This window comes from Scyliorhinus torazame, chromosome 30 (genome assembly GCF_047496885.1).
Source record: "Scyliorhinus torazame isolate Kashiwa2021f chromosome 30, sScyTor2.1, whole genome shotgun sequence".
In the NCBI taxonomy this organism is placed as follows: Eukaryota; Metazoa; Chordata; class Chondrichthyes; order Carcharhiniformes; family Scyliorhinidae; genus Scyliorhinus; species Scyliorhinus torazame.
In genome coordinates, this window is record NC_092736.1 from 16,128,684 (window position 1) to 16,150,308 (window position 21,625).

At 48.9% G+C, this 21,625-nt stretch overlaps 1 protein-coding gene across 11 annotated transcripts in view; it reads left to right on the forward strand.

Annotated features, from left to right (window-relative positions):
• The window catches only part of LOC140404397 (CUGBP Elav-like family member 4), a 977,034-nt gene that overhangs the window by 648,436 nt on the left and 306,973 nt on the right, over positions 1-21,625 (forward strand). For all 11 annotated transcript variants that reach the window (XR_011938498.1, XM_072492868.1, XM_072492862.1 and 8 more), the window contains exon 3: positions 9,239-9,287. Coding sequence is in view for 10 of the 11 variants with exons in the window: in XM_072492868.1 (XP_072348969.1) it covers positions 9,239-9,287 (49 nt within the window). In the remaining variant the exon portion in view is untranslated. The remainder of the gene's footprint in view (positions 1-9,238; positions 9,288-21,625) is intronic.

Genomic DNA, 21,625 nt, shown 5'->3' on the forward strand with positions numbered 1-21,625 from the left:
TGATCGGTAGTACCAGCTGGAGCCTATGTGCTTTTGATAGAATTTGCAGTGCAGAAGGAGACCATTCAGCCCATCGAGTCCGCACCGGCCTTCGGAAAGAGCACCCCACCCAAGCCCCATGCCTCCACCCTATCCCCTTTATCCCAGTAACCCCACCTAACCTTTTTGGACACTAAGGGCAATTTAGAATGGCCATTCCACCTACCCTGCACATCTTTGGACTGTGGGAGGAAGCCGGAGCCCCCGGAGGAAACCCACGCAGACACGGGGAGAACGTGCAGACTCCGCACAGACAGTGACCCAAGCCGGGAATTGAATCTGGGACCCTGGAGCTGTGAAGCAACTGTGCTAACCACTGTGCTACCTTGCTGCATCCCGCTTTGCAGTCTTTACATTTGATTACAAATAAACTACGTTTATATCACCTTCAAGGGACTCCTGAAGATTTTATAATTTCTATCGCCGAATCCCCTACTATCAACATCCTGGGGGTTACCATTGACCAGAAACTGATTTAGACCAGCCATATAAATACTGTGGCTACCAGAGCAGGTCAAAGGCTCGGACTTCTGGGGTGAGTAATTCACCTCCTGACTTCCAAAGTCTGGGGCACCATCGAAAAGACACAAGTCAGGAGTGTGATGGAATGCTCCCCACTTGCCTGGATGAGCACAGCTCCAACAACACTCAAGAAGCTCAACACCATCCAGGACAAAGCAGCCCCGCTTGATTGCTCCCCATCCACAAACATTCAATCCCTCCAGTGAACAGTGGCAGCCGTGTGTACCATCTACAAGATGCACTGCAGTAACTCACCAAGGTTCCTTCGACTGCACCTTCCAAACCCACCACCATTACCATCTAGAAGGACAAGAGCAGCAGATACCTGGGAATCCCATCACCTGGAGGTTACCCTCTGAGTTACTCACCATCCTAACTTGGGAATAGAACAAAGAACAAAGAAAAGTACAGCACAGGAACAGGCCCTTCGGCACTCCAATCCCGTGCCGACCATGCTGCACGTCTAAACTAAAATCTTCTACACTTCCTGGGTATATATCGCTGTTCCTTCACTGTCGCCGGGTCAAAATCCTGGAACTCCCTCCCTAACATCACAGTGGGTGTACCTACACCTCAAGCACTGCAGCGGTTAAAGAAAACAGCTCACCGCCACCTTCTTGAGGGCATCTCGGGATGGGCAATAAATGCTGGTCGAGCCAGCAACCTCCCGTAGGTAAATTTAAAAAAAACCTGCCTTAACCTGGGAAAATTCCTTGTTCGGAAAAATCCTTGACTCTTATATCCTGATACCCTTTCTAGTCTATTGCTCGTAAACACCAGTTATCTCGAAATATTTTGTACAGCCCCAAGCAACTCGAGGCCTCATTTTAGTGCGATGCGTCCGCAGCAGAAACATAGAAGATAAGCAAAAGAATTTTTAATTACTGCTTTTTCATGTTTTATCACTGTTTTATGTTTCAGGTAAATATTTATATTGACAGGGATTTCTGGTATGCGCACTTATTTTCAGACATTCTAATATCGTTCTGTAATCCAGAAACCGCTGAAATATCTCAGTCCCATGCACTTTGAGCTGGGGAGGTTACAGTGTACATAGTGTTCTGGACCCCCCAGCGGATCATCATATTTGCCTGAGGCTGAGAACGTTACTTATCTCTGCACAGTGTTCTGAGAATTCTGCACTTCTCTGCTTCTGATGAATTACTCGGTTCGAATACGCAATTTATTGGTCGCAGCGACTTCCTCTTGGGTAGGTAAATTTGCGGCTCAGGAGCTAGGTTCGGGCTCCTTGGGATTGTGTTGGTAGCTGGAGGCAGTACTCCAGCTCTCTGTCAGATTTAGGAAGTGGGGACCAAGATTGCATCAATATTTAGAGGAGAAAGTCTCACAACACCAGGTTATAGTCCAACAGGTTTGAGATCACAAGCTTTCGGAGCGCCGCTCTTTCAAATAATAATAATAATCTTTATTGTCATAAGTAGGCTTACATTAATGCTGCAATGAAGTTACTGTGAAAATCCCCGAGTCGCCACATTCCGGCGCCTGTTTGGGTACACAGAGGGAGAAATCAGAATGTCTAAATTACCTAACAGCGCATCTTTCGGGACTCGTGGGAGGAAACCGGAGCACCCGGAGGAAACCCACGCAGACACGGGGCGAAGGTGCAGACTCTGCACAGACAGTGCCCCCAGCCGGGCATCGAACCTGGGACCCTGGAGCTGTGAAACAACAGCGCTACCCACTGTGCTACTATGCAGCCATCGCTCGCCATTGGCTGCTGCCGGGATCTTCCTCTCCTGGCGATGTCCACGGCGTTTTGCATGGATTACCCGCCACCAAGGAACCCGCCACTGGGGGGTCACCTTCGATCGGAGCAGAACGCCCGACAACGGAAAAGGCTGGAAAATCCTGCCTGTGGTCTTCGGAAATCCACCAGTGTTTTGAAGCGGATGCCATGAAGAGAAAGGACAGAAAAGCATGGCCGAAAGTCTGCCCACGTGAACGGAGTTTTTATTTAGTCACTATCTGGCCAAAATCTCCCAACCCCCCCCCCCTTTCATGGCATCGGTGGCGGTTCACCATTGTCCACAGTGAGATCTTCCAGCCCCGTCAAAGTCAATGGGCATTTGCATTTGCTCACTGGCTGCGTCGCTGGGCAAACCATTGTGGGACGGGGGGGGGGGGGGGGGGGGGGGGTGCGTCTCTGCCGTCGACAGGACAGTGATTAACATCGGGAATGGACAAGAGCCTCATATAAGAGGAGTGTAAAGATCCTTGAGAACTTTAGGGCAAGAGGTTGCAGAGATGAGCAGGAAAGGGCTGGGTCGCGGTGACTGGGGACGATGGCTGGTCCATGCACTGGTTTTAAAATAAGGGTGTGAACTTTTAGAGTGAGATGTGACCAGACTGGGGTCCAACGTAGGTCAGACAGCACAAACGTGAGAGATGAACCTTGGACGTGGTGTGAGTTTGGACATGAGCGGCAGAGATTTGGGTGATGGGAGGTGAGAGACTGACCAGGCATAGTCAAAATGAGCCAAGCGTCAAAGTTGAACGATGTTATGGATGTGAAAATAGGCTTTGTGGTTAGATTTCCAAGACTTGCAAGGCACTGATGTTATTCATGTCGAATTTCTCAAGCGCTTGGCTGCCAAATATTTCAAGGCTGATATCTGCTTTGTGCATTGTCAGTGGGCGTAGCCTATCCGCATGGGAACAGGGACCCGTAGCGCGATTAACTGGGTGCACCCTGGCGCGCGAGAAACACCACGCTATCGAACGGCTATTCAGGTAGATTGGGGACCTCAGCGGGGAACACGCGGCCGAGGCCGCACTTAGTCCCGTTTCCTGCATTGAGGAACCAGCTGTCTCGGCCGAGATCCACATCGTAAAGTCTCACGAGATTGTGTTAGATTTCACGAGGTGCGACGAGCTGGGTAGATCCCGGAAGAGGGATCACCCGGCATCGACTGACCTTTCCGCGCCACGCTACCAATCAGGCGTAACGCGGTCAGGAGATCCTGCCCAGTATACTTTCACTTCTTACATTAATATCTTTTTTAAAAACACCATTGGCCCATGGATTGGAGTCAGGCAGTGTGACATTGACAATTGATACACCTGTACCAAATCACTCTGTCTGCCAATTTAGCCTGTTTGAAGTGAATGGGGTAACTATTCTTTGAAGCCACGGATAAAGAGATTTCACACGGATGTGTCAACACGTTCACTGCTGATCGTGCACAGTTTAAATTCACCAACTTGATACACAAGTGGGGCGATTTGCAGCCCATGTCGGAACGCCGACATGGGCACAAAATATCTCTGGAATCGCATTTCCCGATTCTCGCCGGCGAGATAAATGAAATGGATCCCAAGTGTCTTCCACTAAGGTTACTTACCTCTGGCATTCCATATTTAAATTCAAGATGGCGGATTATGTTGCAGTTGTGCAGGACTTTGGTGAGGCTGTACCTGGGGTGTGGTGTTCAGTTTTGGTCCCCTTGCTATAGGAAAGATGTTATTAAACTGGAGAGAGTGCAGAAGAGATACACAAGGATGTTGCCAGGATTCCATGGACTGAGTAAGAAGTCTTACAACGCCAGGTTTAAGTCCAACAGGTTTGTTTGGAAGCACTAGCTTTTGGAGCACAGCTCCTTCCTCAGGTGAGTGATGAAGGAGCTGCGCTCCGAAAGCTAGTGATTTGAAACAAACCTGTTGGACTTTAACCTGGTGTTGTAAGACATCTTACTGTGCCCACCCCAGTCCAACGCCGGCATCTCCACATAGAATCATAGAATTTACAGTGCAGAAGGAGGCCATTCGGCCCATCGTGTCTGCACTGGCTCTTGGAAAGAGCACCCTACCCAAGCCCACACCTCTACCCTATCCCCATTACCCAGTAACCCCACCCAACACTAAGGGCAATTTTGGACACTAAGGACAATTTATCATGGCCAATCCACCTAACCCGCACATCTTTGGACTGTGGGAGGAAACAAGCCCGGAGGAAACCCACGCACACACGGGGAGAACGTGCAGACTCCGCACAGACAGTGACCCAAGCCGGGAATCGAACCTGGGACCCTGGAGCTGTGAAGTAATTGTGCTAACCACAATGCTACCGTGCTGCCCACTACTACTGTCCTGCCCACATCATGGCTTCCATGGACTGAGTCATAGGGAGAGAATAGACAGGCTAGGACTTTTTCTCTTTGGGTGATCTTATAGAGGTGAATAAGATCATGAGAGGCATGGATAGGGTGAATGCACTCAGTCTTTTCCCAACGTTGGGGAATCGAGAACTAGAGGGCATAGGTTTAAGTTAAGAGGGAAAAGAATTAATGGGAACCTGAGGAAATATGGCAATGTGTCTCCTAAAATCTGGTTAGTCACCCGCCCTACATCCGGCCTCCCTTCAAACCAGAAATGGATTGGATCGAGCGTCAGATTTTTTAAACACTTTAACCCCAATCCATCCCAAACGCACCAGTTTTCTTTTTTGCGTTCTTTCCATTTAACAAAGCCAGGATTTTATTTTCAAAGATGGGGATGTCGATATTTCAGCATGGCGTTAATATTGCGGAGAAACAAATTATGTTTGGTCACAGACAGGTTCACTATGAAGAAACACTTCACGGCCATCAGCAAAAGAAGCAATGGAGACAGAAACCTTTTCACGCAGCGGAGGGTCAGGATTCGTGTAAGTGCGGGTGGGCGCAGGCTCAGTCGAGGCCTTCAAGAGCGAATTATCTCGAAAGGGAGAATGTGCAGAGTTACGGGTAGGGGGCAGGGGAACGGCTTCAGCCTCATTGCCCATGACAGAGAGCCGACACAGAATGGATGGGCCGAATCTGCACCCGTGCCGTGACTTTGTGAATCTGTGCTCGCCGGTTTATTTTGGTGATGCTTAGCAGGTGGACACAGCAGACTGAGGAAATCTCCTCTGTTGGGAACACTTTGTACATTTTGGACGAACAGTCCACTTCTGTGTCAGGACTTATTTTACATTGTAAGTAAATCTCAGTCAGGATTAATTTCCGAATTAATTATTTACTTTCAAGAATGAGGAGTGTCGAATGAACACAGGCCATTAGCGAAGAAGATTAATTTTAAAAGAAAGAATTGACGACGGATTAAGCTATTACATGTGGGCCTTGTGAATTAGTGGGGGGGGGGGGGGGGGGCGTTTCCAGAAGGTGCCCATTCTCTAGATATTTAAAAAAATTAATTGCCCAAAAGAAAAATGGAGCTTTAATTGTAAAAACCCAGCAATGAAATAAACCATTCAATTACACAGAAAATGAGTGAGTTTAAAATAAATTCCATCGCTTCAATTCTTACCCAGGCTGGGGTAAGGTTCGAACGGCACTTGCATTTGACTCAACTGGTCATTCTTCACACTTGGGTTCAGTCAGTTGGTGTTGTGAGTCATGGCTACATTGGTAGCATTCTCATCTCTGAGTCAGAGCCGGTGTGTTCCGGAAGTATGAGCATAGCATTCTAGGCTGACGCTCCCTCTCAGTGCAGTATTGAGGGAGTGCTGAACTGACCGAAATAAGTGGCTTTTTGAGTGAGATTCAGACCACGATTCACCCACACTCGAGTCGTTTTTTTGGTCCTTGGGGAGATTCACCCCGGGTCCAGCCCACACTTAGAAATGTTTTCAAGACCGGATCCTCAGAGATTGGGCCGCCATTTTGAAAGGGCCCCCCGATCTCTAGGTGAGCTTGTGGGTCCCCCACACTTCCACCCACGGGCTATGGCAGCCCCCCGCACACAGGGGCATTGCCAAACCCTACCCCCAAGTGAGGGAACCCTGCTATGGGGTCGTTGATGGCCCCCCTTTACAGGCCCCTCCCCCATCCCGCCTTTCGACTCCCTCCTTTCAGGACCCCCCTTCACCCCACCCCCAATCCTTATGTGGGCCATTCATACCCCACTTCACCCCCTCCCTTTACCCCCTCCCTTTTTCTGGGCATGTCCCCCTCAAGCCCTGACCCTTGGCAGTGCCAACCAGGCACCTTGGCAGTTCCAAGTTGGCACTGCCAGTGTGCCAGAAGGAGTGTCAGGGTACTGCCCTTCCATGTCTCCGACCAACTGTGGGGGGGGCTCCAATGGCCTCTGATACCCTTGAGTGACCCCCATGACTACTCTCCGCTTGTGGCACCCGGGTGAGGCCTTGGAGGTGAGGCCGGTGTCACCCGGGCCCCGGGAGAATGCGCTGTCAGGAATATTATATGGCTCATTCAAATATATTTGTCTGGATCAGACCCAGTGATCGGCCTGGCGCCCGGCGCAGAGCCTGAGTTGGGCCACACCCGGCATTCAGCCGTCTCGCCCGACTCCGCGCCAGGTTCAACGCGGTGGATGAATCGTGCCCAATGTTTTTCAGATGAGATTTCGAAACGAGAATCCGCATGCCCTCTCCGATGGGTGAAGCGATCTCGTGACGTTATTCGAAGAAGGGCAAGCAAGTTCTGCAAGGTGCCCTGACTAACGCACCTCCATCAAAATTGCCCTGAGTGTTGGGTGGGGTTACTGGGTTATGGGGATAGGGTGGAGGTGTTGACCTTGGGTAGGGTGCTCTTTCCAAGAGCCGCTGCAGACTCGATGGGCCGAATGACCTCCTTCTGCACTGTAAATTCTATGATAATCTATGATAATCATAAAGCGGTGTGCATATTGTTTCCCATCCTACAACAGTGATTACACTTCAAAAGTACTTCACTGCGGTCTAAAGTGTTTTACATAGATACATAGAAGATAGGAGCAGGAGGAGGCCTTTTGGCCCTTCGAGCCTGCTCCGTCATTCATCACGATCATGGCTGATCATCCAACTCAATAGCCTAATCCTGCTTTCTCCCCACAGCCTTTGACCCCATTCTCCCCAAGTGCTATATCCGGCCGCCTCTTGAATATGTTCAAAGTTTTTTCAGATGTTTTGGGAGGCCCGGGGATCGTGTGAGGCAAGTCTTTCTTTCTTGGACTGTTCCAAGAATGAAAGCATGACAGCCAGGTCCGAACTCTGCCCCTTTTCTGCAATCTGCACGTTCTCTCCTCCTACTAGTTCGCCAGCAAGAGCAACAGAATGTTCCTCTCTCTCCGGATGAACAACATTTCGGCGGTCGCCTGTGTGACAGTTAAGATATGGAAATCATCGTTTGAACCATTTTACTGTACACAAGATATCTTGTTGCATTCTTGCACACTTTGAAGTGATGGGTTCTCCTTAAAAGCATCTTTGCAATCTATTATTCAAGGCAGCTAGTCAGCCCCTAGAATCCCAGTTGACACTAACGTGATAAAGTTGACATCGTCTTAAAAGCTGCTTTCATGACAGATATTGGGTGTAACGAAAATCTCATGTTTGATAAGGGATATTTGGGAGGGGGAGGTGGGTGGGTGTTGGGAGTGGTGGGGCAAGAACAGGCAATTCACTTCGCCAGTCTCTCGTACCCGAGAGAGTACGCAATGCTGTTAAGAGCGTGATGTGGCAAATTGTATCCGTAACCCAGAATTCTCTGCAGCATTTGAATGGAATTGAAATCTGCTAAGATCTTTTGACTAGAGGACCATTGACCTGGAGTCAGATGCTTGCCAGATTTTTAGACCACCAAACGATCTGAAAATCTCACATTGACTCAAAGTCCTTTTGTCGCAAAGTCTGAGTACGCTTACGGCAGTTGTCAATGTATCTAAACATTGACCTACTGAGAGATGAGTGAGTCATCACAATCAGTTATTTTGTTTTCACAGTGAGCTCCTGTTGTTGCGATATTTTTAACAGACTTGCCTATTTTCGGGGGAGATCAGGCATCAACTGGTTTTATATCCCAGCTAGCGCCCTTCCTTCCTGGTGGGACACCTCTCCTTTGGTCATTTGCAAGTACAGTACGGTGTGTCAAACCCAGCTGTCCAAAAACTGTTGCTACTCAAAAAACTGGATGTTTTTCGAATGTGCTGTGCATCAATTTTAATGGAGTAAAAATGTAAAAATAACTTTCCCTGGACAATTCAGCAGTAGTGCGATGTGGTGCCTGACTATTTATCCCCTTCGCCACTTGTCCCGCTACTGCCACACTCTGACCTTTGACCTTAACTCCCCCAACTTAGAATCCCCGCAGGAGACCATTTGGCACATCGGGTCTGCACCGACTCTGCAAAAGAGTGCCCTACCTACGCCCACTCCTCTGCCCTATCCCCGTAACCTCACCGAACCATTTGGTCACCGAGGAGCAATTTATCAGAGCCAATCCACCTAACCTGCACATCTTTGGACTGTGGGGGGAAACCGGAGCACCCGGAGGAAACCCACGCAGACACGGGGAGACCGTGCAAACTCCACTCACAGACAGTCACCCGAGGTCGGAATCCAACCCACCCCCACTGGCGCTGTGAGGAAGCAGTGCCAACCACTGTGCTGCCCAGCCGACCAAAAATGCCCATGGACCCAGACCGTCCAACCCGAAATCTGGCAAGATATGAAATCCGGCAGGAACTCAGTCCCAGGGTAATCGGGTTTGAAACACTGGACCTGTATCAGCCATGAATCTGTGCTAACATTTCCCACTGTGGGCCTGAAGGTTACGTGCTCGAGTGTGCTCACCTGTAGGTGAGGCGAAATAAGTCTTTGGTGGGTTTCGCTTTTTAGCTTTACTGCTTAATATATTTCACTCCAGAGTTCCTAATTGCCCTTTCTTTCCTGTTTTCGCAGATGAACCGCCCGATTCAGGTGAAACCGGCAGACAGCGAAGGTCGAGGAGGTAGTTATCAAATCCAAAATTAGACTTACACCTTTAAAATGAGCTCTCATCAACTAAAGCAGCCTGACCCTGACACGTCACCACATTGTGTTGTGTGCAGTTAGCTGGCCAAGAGATTTAATCGATATTCATGTGCTTGAAATCACTGACAAATAGCAAGCCACGCCAAGTACAATTTAATTTGCCCACTTAATGTCCCTTCTCGCAATTGGCAAATGCACAAAAGTGTTGCTTTGCTGACAGGTCGGGAGCGCTGTTTACAAATAATCTGTTTGTTTTTTTCCCGTCGGCAATGTCAGAATGTTAAAGCAATTGCCGTCAGCATCGAGGTTGATGAATCTAAGATGTTGGCCTCCGCCTCTGAGCCTGGCTGGTTGGGGGCACAGCTTAACTGCTCATGGGGGTTTTGTTACCTCTGCTTGTTAGTGACGTCAAGCGCTTGCTCTGTGTCAGATGGCGAGAAAGGCCATTTTATCTCCGCAAAGAGCGGCAGGAATTCAACACTTGCGAAGCCAGACCTGGGAAAGGCACCCGCTCAGCTGGTGCTAAACTGGGGGCTTAGGCTAGAGCAGCTCTGGTTTAAAGGGCAGACTGGGAATTCACTTTAAAATGCCTCACCTTAAGAACTGCTAGGCCCCCTTGTATAAATCACACTGGGTGTCATCATCCCCCTTATTGGTAAATCGTTGGCGCTAAGGGGACAATCGTGCTGCTGTCAATATTTTTGTTTGTTGGTACACTTAATTCATCAGCTAAACTATTTCTGCCTGTTGTGATAGATCAGTAACTGTATATACTTCACCTGAGTGTTATGTTTGATGTTGATCGCAGGCTTGTCCGAGATTGACAGAAGACAATCTGTGGTTGTCCCCACTGAGAGATTCTCACTGTTCACATGAACGTAGCGTGAACATTTATGTTTACACCATCCCGCACGACTGAAAGCTTTGTGGAGACAAAGGAACTGAAAAATAGCATTTATTTTTAATGTTTATTCCCCCCCCCTCCATCCCACCAACAGCTTTTAATTGTGAATCCTGGTGTCCACATTTCCTGCCTCAGAAAGCAAGGAAGTGCACAAATTGAATTTACATTGCTTCATAATTACTTACCTGAATAGCGTTGCATTTTTTTGTTTAACATTCCAACTGCACCAGTTAGCTCAACTTCAGCACAGGGTCAAAGTGAATGGCCCACCTGAGATGGAGACTTCGGCAGCCAAGTTATTTTGCCTGGTGTTGTTACCATTCCAATTTCACCACGGTCTTGCTGTCGGCATCCAGCCTCTTCTCACGTCCCACCTGCATGCCTCCTCCCAGTGGCAGTCTGTTTTTGCATGCGGGCATCTCCCATGTAGAGGTACCCATTGGCACATCCCCATCACCTCCCTTCATCCACAACCACCTCTGTGCTATTCGACAAGTCACGGGCAAGGCCGAATTTTCTCCAACCGAGCACCAAGAAAGCTAAGCCCCTTTTCCCCTTCCAACGCCATTCCTCCCTCTTCAATATACCAAAGGCTGGATTCTCCAACCGCCCAGCCGTGTGTTTCTATGCGGCGGGCCGGTCGCTTGGTGGGGGCATTCTCTGTTCCCGCCGCTCGTCAATGGGAATTCCCATTGAAGATGCCCCCACGCCGCCGAGAAACCCGCGGGCGGGCGGGGGGGGGGGGGGGGGGGGGGGGGGCGGGGCGGGGGGGTGGGAGCTGTGGGCGGAAACAGAGAATCCTAATGACTGGAGAATTCCGGCCCAAATCTTTTGTGTCCTGTTGGACCCAGAACTGAGTTTCAAGGCCGGGATTCTATCCATGCACTGAAACCACTTATTTCCAACTCAATAGCATTGCCCATTCCTGGCCCTACCTTAGCCTCAGCATGACTGGGAAATGTTGACCCACTCTTCCGTCTCATTAAGGTTTCATTTCTCCAACACTGACCTCTTGTCCTGCATAAACTGCAAATACGCCAACAAGTAGGCATCTGCATCATGCCCTGTTTGTTGCCTCATCTATCTCCTTGTTGGTCATTGTTGGTTCCCATCTGCCGACGCATTCAAGTTAAAACCTCCTTCCGCATCTCCTTCAATGGCACCCAACGTCCACAAACCCCTTCAGCCTAATTTCCACTGCAGCGCCCTTTGACCTGCTGACCTTAGCCCTTTGTGCACCTCCTTCCTCCCCACTTGTGGCCAAGGTCATCTCACCCTCTAAAAACGGCTGTTGAACCCTCTTCAATTCTCTCTCCACCTTTTAAAACCTTCTTGAAGTCCCTTGCTTCGACCAGGTCTTTAGGCAGCTTCTCCTTCTTAGCCCTCTTCCTTTATCTGTTTTTATTTATTCATTCTCCCTCCATCCCAAGAGCGTCAAAGGACATTTTCAGTGTTAAGGATATGGTATACACACAAGAATATATTGTTGCTTTCTGAAGATCCCATCATTATCCCAGTTCCTAGTCCGACTATTTATGTTAATTCCCCTGATGATGTCATCTGCACCTCACTATTTCCTGTGATGATGTCATTAGTATCTAAGCGAATTCTTCATCGGCAAGTAATGCTAAACGTATTGAAAAAGACATCAAAGGTGAAGAATGTGAACATTTATTAGGTCACCATGACAACAATTTTAACATTGCGATGAGGTTTCTGATCGATTTTTTAATTTTACGAGGGGATTGTCTTCGTAGAAATGTGGCTTCAAAGCCATTTGTCACTTGTGGAGGGAGAGGAATTGGAGAATCCATTGGGCGGGATTCTCCGATACTGTCCGTGGCGGGCAAGAAGGGAAAATTTGGCGTTCCGGCCGAAACTCCATTCACTCTTAGTGGCACCGGTAAATACCAGCCCGCGAAGGAGGACAGGGGATTTTGACTATTGTTCCTCTCGCAATAAGACAATGAGGCCGGCCCCCTGTGGTGTGGGACATTGCACCGACAAGCAAAGCACTTACATGAGCGAAACCTGACCATTCGCTTTGAATCGTGTCATCTTCAACTCTTCAGGAAAGTCACCTCATTGCCGGAGTGCGACTCTGCCAAGTTCAAATTCAGCTTGCAAACGTATTTAGCTTCATTAGTAAAGATTTAAATCCATTACAATCGAAGCTTTAACCCTATTCTGGCCAGCACGCACTCTTTGGTGCCTAATGTGACCGCTTGGGTGCCGACGTGGTCCATTCAGTCCCTCAAACACATTCTGTCATTCGCTTTCATCATGGTTACTGTTCCTGAGCTCCATTCGACTCATATTTCTTGATACCCTTGTGAAATGAAAATTAAAATCGCTTATTGTCACAAGGAGGCTTCAATGAAGATACTGTGAAAAGTCTCTAGTCGCCACATTCCGGCGCCTGTTCGGGGAGGCTGGAACGGGAATTGAACCGTGCTGCTGGCCTTCCTTTGGTCTGCTTTAAAAACCAGCGATTTAGCCCAGTGTGCTAAACCAGCCTCCTAATAATCACTTATTGTTACAAGCAGGCTTCAATGAAGTTACTGTGAAAAGCCCCTAGTCGCCACATTCCGGCGCCTGTTCGGGGAGGCCAGTACGGGAATTGAACCCACGCTGCTGCCTTGTTCTGCATTACAAGCCAGCTGTTTAGCCCACTGTGCTAAACCAGCCCCTAACAATAATCGATTGAAGGTAATCTTGCCAGGTCCAATTTTCCCAGACTCTATCGCCTTTTGGGAGTAACAAATCTGTGTTCCCCCATATGAAAGAGATGAGCCTCCACAAGTATCACAGAAAAATACAGCGCAGAAAAGGCCCTTCGGCCCATCGGGTCTACACCACCGCATGATCTGCCAATCCTAATCCCATTTACCAGCACTTGGTCCATAACTTCGAATGTTAAGATGTGCCAAGTGCTCATCCAAGGACTAAGTATTAAGTTCAATCACAGTTGAGACTACTTTTGTAACATAGGCAAGTGCAAGATTTTCTTATTGTGCACAACCTATAACTTTCCTCTTCCTTTAACCAAAGTCATTATCGTGGCAGTTACTGATTGACGGCAGGCTTCACACACAAATCACGTAGGTTGATGGAAAATGATATGGTACCCCATGATGGTGGCAAGCACCAATGTGGGGGGGGACATTGAGAAAATCATAGCTTGTGCATCTTATAAACCACTAACTTCTCTCGATCAATGAATGTAGCGTGGATGTGGATCTGATGATATTGTAATAACTGTGCGTAGCCTTTTTGTACAAGTTCAATGTTTGCCTTAAGTTTTGGATTTCTATTTGTTTCACATTTCAAAAGGGAAACTTGCCCCTCCTTTGTTAAGGAAATGAAAAGCTCTTAAGCGAAACGGTTCAGGAAGAGTGATCATAAATTGGGCAAATACAGCGCACCACCAGAAGATGGTTTAAAAGAGGGCTAATCTCTTGTTACTTTAGCTGGCGTGGGAGAGAGTCTGCGGATAGGTACCCTTAAGGGCACAGAGGAAAACCTCTCTGAAGACTCCTGATCTCTCTCTCTCTCTCTCTGCAGCTAAGGGCCACCCCAGGGCTGAGAGATTGAGTATAGCCCGTCCTACCTAGAAACTCAGTGTTCTCTGGGCTCCAGTAACTCTTAGTCTTTCCTTGCAACATCCATAAGACACAAAAAGAACCCTTTTTACAGAAAGACATCAGGTTTAACTTCTCTACTGAGAGCAGTTACCACTTTGAAATCACCAAATGAACATTCCCCAACCTGCAGAGATTCACACACATCTTGCTGTGATTGCAGCTTCTTCGGAACTAAAACGGAACTAAACGCACCCTGCAGCAAACAGCCCAAAGCGAAAGTGAAAGCTGACAGACAGCCCAGTTCCACCCACACTCTGACATCACTGATAAACACCCATTTCTTAATGGTACATCCACTACAGCTATTTTTATACACACCCATTTATAAATACTCATTCTTAAAGGTACTCTCACATGACACTGGAGGCAACATTAAGATGTGATAAACGTGACAGACGCTTGGAGGAGACTTTGCATACACATGCAGAGATCACAGCTGCAATTTATGATCTCAATATCCCAATTTTCATTATCCTCCTTTAATTATTTAACTAATCATACCTGAATATCTTGATTTTAAAATTCGCGTCCATGTTTTCAAACCTCTCTGTGGGCTGGACTGTCATAGTAGTCTCCTCTAGCCCCACAAGACGGCACAGTGGTTAGCACTGTTGCCTCACGGCTCCAGGGACCCGGGTTCGATTCCGGCCTTAGGTAACTGTCTTCCCATGTCTGCGTGTGTTTCCTCCGGGTGCTCCGGTTTCCTCCCACTGTCCAAAGATGTGCAGGTTAGGTGGATTCATCGAATCATAGAATCCCTACAGTGCAGAAGGATTCCATTCGGCCCATCCAGTCTGCACCGATCCACTCCACCCCTAACTTGTAATCCCATAACCTAACCTGCACATCTCTGGACACTAAGGGACAATTTAGCATTGAGCCTGCACATCTTTGGACTGTGGGAGGAAAACGGTGCACCCGGAGGAAACCCACGTAGACACAAGGGAGAACATACAAATTCCACACAGTCACCCAAGGCCGGAATTGAACCCAGCTGGTCATGAAATGAAAATGAAAGAAAATCACTTATTGTCACAAGTAGGCTTCAAATGAAGTTACTGTGAAAAGCCCCTAGTCACCACATTCCGGCACCTGTTCGGGGAGGCTGTTACGGGAATCGTACCGTGCTGCTGGCCTGTCTTGGTCTGCTTTCAAAGCCAGCGATTTAGCCCTGTGCTAAACAGCCCCTGGTCATGCTTAAAAAAAATCGCCCCTTAGTGTTCAAAGATATGCAGGTTACATGAGGTTACGGGGATAAGGTGGGGGAGTGGGCCTAGGAAGGGTGCTCTTTCAGAGAGTGTTTTGCTACGTTAAAGTGCTTTGCAAATATAAGTTGCTGTCATGAAAACCATTACCCTTGCTCGATGATATTCGTTTCCAGGATGGTAGGACTGCAAACTCTTGAGAAACTGAGATAGTTTTGACAGAAAAGGGCAAGTCTCAGGTGCAGACAGCACACGAAGAAGCCACACTCTCAAGCGAGACATGAATGGCAGAACGGTTAGCACTGCTGCTTCACAGCGCCAGGGACCCGGGTTCGATTCCGGCCTTGGCTGACCGTGTGGCGTTTACAGTTTCTCCCCGTGAGTGTGTGGGTGTCCTCCAGGTGCTTCAGAGGAGTGGGCTTAGGTAGAGTGCTCTTTCAGAAGTTTGATGCAAACTTGATGGGCTGAATGGCTTCCGATGGGCCGAATGGCTTGTAGAGACTCTATGGATAGTATGTTCCTCGTTTAGTAAGCGAGGATGTGATGTGACAACTTGAAGACTTTAGGGATATTGGATTCTACATATTGGGCATTTTAAGGGTTAGGGTGTGTTTGACTGCAGTGTTTTATTTTCAAAGAATTCTGTTTTGCAGGGCCTGGGTGCTTTTAGCAGCAAGAAGAGGAAATTGACAAAGGATAGTGTTTTTCAGTCTGGAATAATGGATTGTGGTTGGGCTGGTTTAGCACAGTGGGCTAAATCGCTGGCTTGTAATACAGAACAATGCCAGCAGAGCGGGTTCAATTCCTGTACCGGCCCCCCCTGGCAATTCTCTGGCCCGCAATGGGCCCAGTGGCCGCCCGTTTTTTGCCAGTCCCACCGGCGTAAATTAGAGTAGGTCCTTACTGGTGGGACCTGGCAGCGCGAGCGGCCTCCGGGGTTCTCGGGGGGGGGGGCGGGATCTGGCCCCCAGAGGTGCCCCCATGGTGGCCTGGCCCGCGATTGGGGCCCACCGATCTGCGGGCGGGTCTGTGCCGTGGGGGCAGTCTATTCCTCCGCATCGACCGCTGTGGTCCTCCACCATGGCCGATGCAGAGACTAACTCTCCCGCGCATGCGCTGTGATGACGTCAGCACACGCTGGTGCTCCCGCGCATGTGCCAACTCGCGCCGACCGGCGGAGGCCCTTCGGCGCCGGTTGGCGTGGCACCAAGCCCCTTCCCCGCCGGCCGGCACTGCGCAAACCACTCCGGGGCCGGCCTAGCCCTGAAGGTGCCAGGATTCTGCACCTTTGGGGCAGCCCGACGCTGGAGTGGTTCACGCCACTCCTCGGCACCGGGACCCCCCGCCCCGCCGGGTAAGTGAGAATCCCGCCCTTCGAGTCCACAATTCTCCTACAAGAAGATAGATTGAGAACTGTATGTTTACTTTCTTGTTGTTTAATGGGGAATTGAGTAGTAGTGGTTAAGGAGTAATTGTAAGCTGTTTCTTTTGGGTGCTAAATTCAGAAAGTTTAATACTGTATTCATAAGAAAGTTTTGTTTTAAAAATACCAAACCCCTATTTCTCCGTGCACCCACTCCTGGAGCCAATCATTCTTTCCACACAGTCTTACAAATAAACTAAAATATTGGTGTTTCGGTCCAGAGTCCAAGTCACTGTTGGGGTCTGGTCTGGGATCTTAATAGTGTTAGTATGAGAATTTCACTCTGGCTCCTCGTGCATCTTTCACAAATTATTCATCAGTCATTTCCTGTTCTAATACTTTGGGTTGGGTTCTCCGTTGCCGGGTTCCTCCACTTTGCAAGCAGCGCACCCACGCCTGCAGATTTCCCAACGGCGTGGGGTGGCTGTTGGGACGGAGGATCCCGCTGCCGATGGGGGTGCGCCGCACCAGAAAAGGGGTGCGGCGGGACGGAGAGTCAGGCCCTTTAGTATTTGGATCAGCACGGCTTTGTGAAGGGGAGGTTGTGTCTCACTAACCTGATAGACTTTTTCGAGGAGGTTACAAAGATGATTGATGCAGGTAGGGCAGTAGATGTTGTCTATGTGGACTTCAGTAAGGCCTTTGACAAGGTCCCTCATGGCAGACTGGCACAAAAGGTGAAGTCACACGGGACCAGGGGTGAGCTGGCAAGGTGGATACAGAACTGTCTAGGCCATAGAAGGCAGAGAGTAGCAATGGAAGGATGCTTTTCTGATTGGAGGGCTGTGACCAGTGGTGTTCCGCAGGGATCGGGGCTGGGACCTTTGCTGTTCATAGTACATATAAATGATTTGAAGGAAAATGTAACTGGTCTGATTAGTAACTTTGCAGGCGGCACAAAGGTTGGTGGAATTGCGGATAGCAATGAGGACTGTCAGAGGATACAGCAGGATTTAGATCGTTTGGAGACTTGGGTGGAGAGGTGGCAGATGGAGTTTAATCTGGATAAATGTGAGGTATTGCACTTTGGAAGGTCTAATACAGGTAGGGAATATACAGTGAATGGTAGAACCCTCAAGAATATTGACAGTCAGAGAGATCTAGGTATATAGGTCCACAGGTCACTGAAAGGGGCAACACAGGTGGCGAAGGTAGTCAAGAAGGCATACGGCATGCATGCCTTCATTGGCCGGGGCATTGAGTATAAAAATTGGCAAGTCATGTTGCAGCTATATAGAACCTTAGTTAGGCCACACTTGGAGTATAGTGTTCAATTCTGGTCGCCCCACTACCAGAAGGATGTGGAGGCTTTAGAGAGGGTGCAGAAGAGATTTAGGATGTTGCCTGGTATGGAGGGCATTAGCTATGAGGAGAGGTTGAATAAACTTGGCTTGTTCTCACTGGAACGACGGAGGTTGAGGGGAGACCTGATAGAGGTCTACAAAATTATGAGAGGCATAGACAGAGTGGATAGTCAGAGGCTTTTTCCCAAGGTAGAGGGGTCAATTACTAGGGGGCATCGGTTTAAGGTGTGAAGGGCAAGGTTCAGAGGAGATGTACGAGGCAAGTTTTTTACACAGAGGTTAGTGGGTGCCTGGAACTCGCTGCCGGAGGAGGTGGTGGAAGCAGGGACGAACGTGACGTTTAAGGGGCATCTTGACAAATAAATGAATAGGATGGGATTAGAGGGATATGGACCCCGGATGGCAGAAGATTTTAGTTTAGACGGGCAGCATGGTCAGCACAGGCTTGGAGGGCTGAAGGGCCTGTTCCTGTGCTGTACTTTTCTTTGTTCTTTGTTCTTTGAATTTACCCCTCTGAAAATGATGCTTCTCCCATTGTTTTCTGTCCTCTGCCAACGATATCCCATTGAAACAGTGGGCCTGCTTGAAAGGCCAAGGCAGCCCTGCTGTCAATTGATTAGAGACATGCGAGAATGGACCTGGGCAATTCTTCTTCCACATCTCCTCCCGCGGATGTGTCCGGTACCCGTGAAGACACAGTTGAACGTTGGTAACCCTGGAGGAGGGGATTGCAGGTCTACATTCTGGAACCCCTCTGAGGAACAGTAATGGAGATTTGCGCAGCCTGCCAGGCTGATGTGTTGCCACCAGGGATGCAGACCAGTCCGGAATGCAGAACAGGCGGCTTCCCGTCAGGGTGTTGCTCAAAGCTGAGGCTGTTCTCCGTAGACCAAAGCAGGTTAAGGGTAGACTTAATGAGGGGGGAGGTGGGGGCGCATTACAGCCTGTAAAGACCCGTGGACTGTCCAACTTGGAAAGAGCCAACCAAATACACCAGATAATTGTCAAAAGGTGAGGATGTATATTTTACAGAGGATGAATTATCCTGATCTGGAATGCGCTATGTGCATGGGCGAAATAAGTTCAATTTTATCTTTCCAAAGGTAGATAGATTGTGACTTAAAAAAGGAGAAATTTTGCAAGGCCATGTACATGCGACAGAGCAGAGGCGAGTGGAAATAATTGGACAGCCCTTTCAAAGATTTGGCATAGTCAGGTTGGGCTGAAAGTTCTCCTTTTGTGTCGCAGGGTATTAATTCGGTGAATGTCCATCCGGCGAAGAACGGGGCTGAATCCAGCCTGTCTTCAAACATCGGTCTATTCACAAAACCCAGGGTACCACACATGCATGTAGGTGGCTTCTCCCTTCCATGTGGTTACCCCCACACGGGTCTTGTACTCTTTTCGATAAAGCCATAATAAATTAATTAATCAAAAATGATAGGTGTGACAGCCTCTGTTGGGGCACTGTAACTAAAACATATCAAAACCTTAAAGGAAGGTTACAAATTCAAAGCAAAATGCCGTTCCCGGGGTTGATGATGCATGCCAGCCCCCCGCAGCGCCCACCAACCATGGAAGTTCTGAAGCATGCCGGTGGAACACACAGGACTGATATATGTACCCTGGTCTGCCCCCAATTAGACTGAATCGTAGCTTGAGCACACACTCAACGGTTGCCGCATTTGAAACATTGACACGGGGTTCGATGGAGAAGATAAGAGATCCTTGAATTTCTCAAGACGAGAGGGCAGTGGATTCTTGACGTGCTGTGCCATCTGACTGCAGCTACGAAATGCAAATGAAAATGAAAATCGCTTATTGTCACAAGTAGGCTTCAAATGAAGTTACTGTGAAAAGCCCCTAGTCGCCACATTCCGGCGCCTGTTCGGGGAGGCTGGTACGGGAATTGAACCGTGCTGCTGGCCTGCCTTGGTCTGCTTTAAATGCCAACTATTTAGCCCTGTGCTAAACCAGCCCCTTCCCCGAGGGTGGAGTCATTTTTATCTGACAGCAGTGGGTCCATTCCCAAAGTGTGTCATTGGCTGTAAAGGGAATGTCTTGAGGTGTGTAAGGAACGATAGAAACGCAAGCGCTATATTCCAGCCCCGTCGTGCCGGGATTCCGCAGCCCGGCCAAAAGTCCATTGGCTTTTGGCGGAACGGGACGGTCCCAACGGCAGGCAGAGCTGGGAAACTCCTCCCCATGGTCTTTCATTGTTCTTGAGGGATGGTGGGGGGGCTTTACAAAGTTACTAAAATGCCTGCCTCAGGTACACAGGAAGGACTTTGCTGGATGAGGCATCTGTGCTACAATAGACAGTGGATGTAGTGAGTGTTAGATCAATCATGATCCTATTAAATGGTGGGGCAGACGAGAAGGTCTGAATGGCCTCATGTGTTTTCTGGTGGATATTTCTGGAAATATCATTCGTTGGCAGGAAGGCAACAAAATAGAGAGCGGTCAGGAGCAATAACCTTGGCTGTGTTCTCCTCATTGCAACTCCAGGCTGTTGAAGCTTATTGTAATGTCCTTACTCCCCTCACCACCTCTCCCAATCCCACCTGAGTGCCCCTAGGGAGGCACAGTAGCACAGTGGTTAGCGCAGTGGCTTCACAGCTCCAGGGTCGTGGGTTCGATTCCCGGCTTGGGTCGCTGTCTGTGTGGAGTCTACACGTTCTCCCCGTGTGTGCGTGGGTTTCCTCCGGGTGCTCCGGTTTCCTCCCACAGTCCAAAGATGTGCTGGTTAGGTGGATTGGCCGTACTAAATTGCCCTTAGTGTCCAAAAGAAAAGTTAGGTGGGGTTACTGGGTTATGGGGATAGGGTGGAGGTGTGGGCTTAAGTGGTGTGCTCTTTCCAAGGGCTGGTGCAGACTCGATGGGCCGAATGGCCTCCTTCTGCACTGTAAGTTCTATGATTCATAAGACCAATATACATAGGCATAGTTTGAATACATGATCGGGAACCGCCCTGGTGTCCGTATAATTCAGTCCCAGACTGGAGAAGAGAGAAATAAATAGAAAAGGTGAAGAGATGTCAAGAAATGTAGACTTAATTTTATGGCTATGGCAGGGAACCCTCCCAACCAACAGAGGAGGGAGTGCAGCACTGTCGGAAGCGTTGTCTTTTAAATGGGGGCATTTAAAATCCCGTTCTCCATCTCAGGTAGATGGAGAGCCCACGGCACAGTTTTGAAGACGTTCAGGTGAGTTCTCCTGGCCTATATTTATCCCTCAACTAATATCATGAGAAGCAGGTCACCTGGGCCATTGCCACGTTGCTGGTTGTGGGAGCTTACTGTACACAAATTGGCTGCCATGTTTCCTGCAATACATAGAAACAATCGGAGCAGGAGGAGGCCATTCGGCCCTTCAAGCCTGCTCCGTCATTCATTATGATCATGGCTGATCATCCCACTCAATAGTCGAATCCCACTTTCTCCCATACCCTTTGATCCCCTTCGCCCCAAGTGCCGTATCTAACTGCTTCTTGAACACATACAACAGCAATTTCAATTCAAAAATGACTAATTGGCTCTGAAGCGCCTTCGTGCTTTCAGAGGATGTGACGGCCGTTATGTCAACGCAAGTCCTTCTCTCTTTGTGTTTCAAAGTGCAAAAGGCTATGCTTCCAGTGGCGAATTGAAATCTGCCAAACAAAAAGAGGGCATTCTGAAAATGAGCTATTGCCCACTGATTGGCAAGGCGGAGACGGTAGGTGCGAGTGTGCCAAGCGATGGCAAGGCAGCTTCAGGTCAGAAGGCAGGGATCAATCCTCTCCGCCTCTGGGTACACTGGGGAAATCTCTTTTAAAGTCCTATTTCTGCGGCATAAA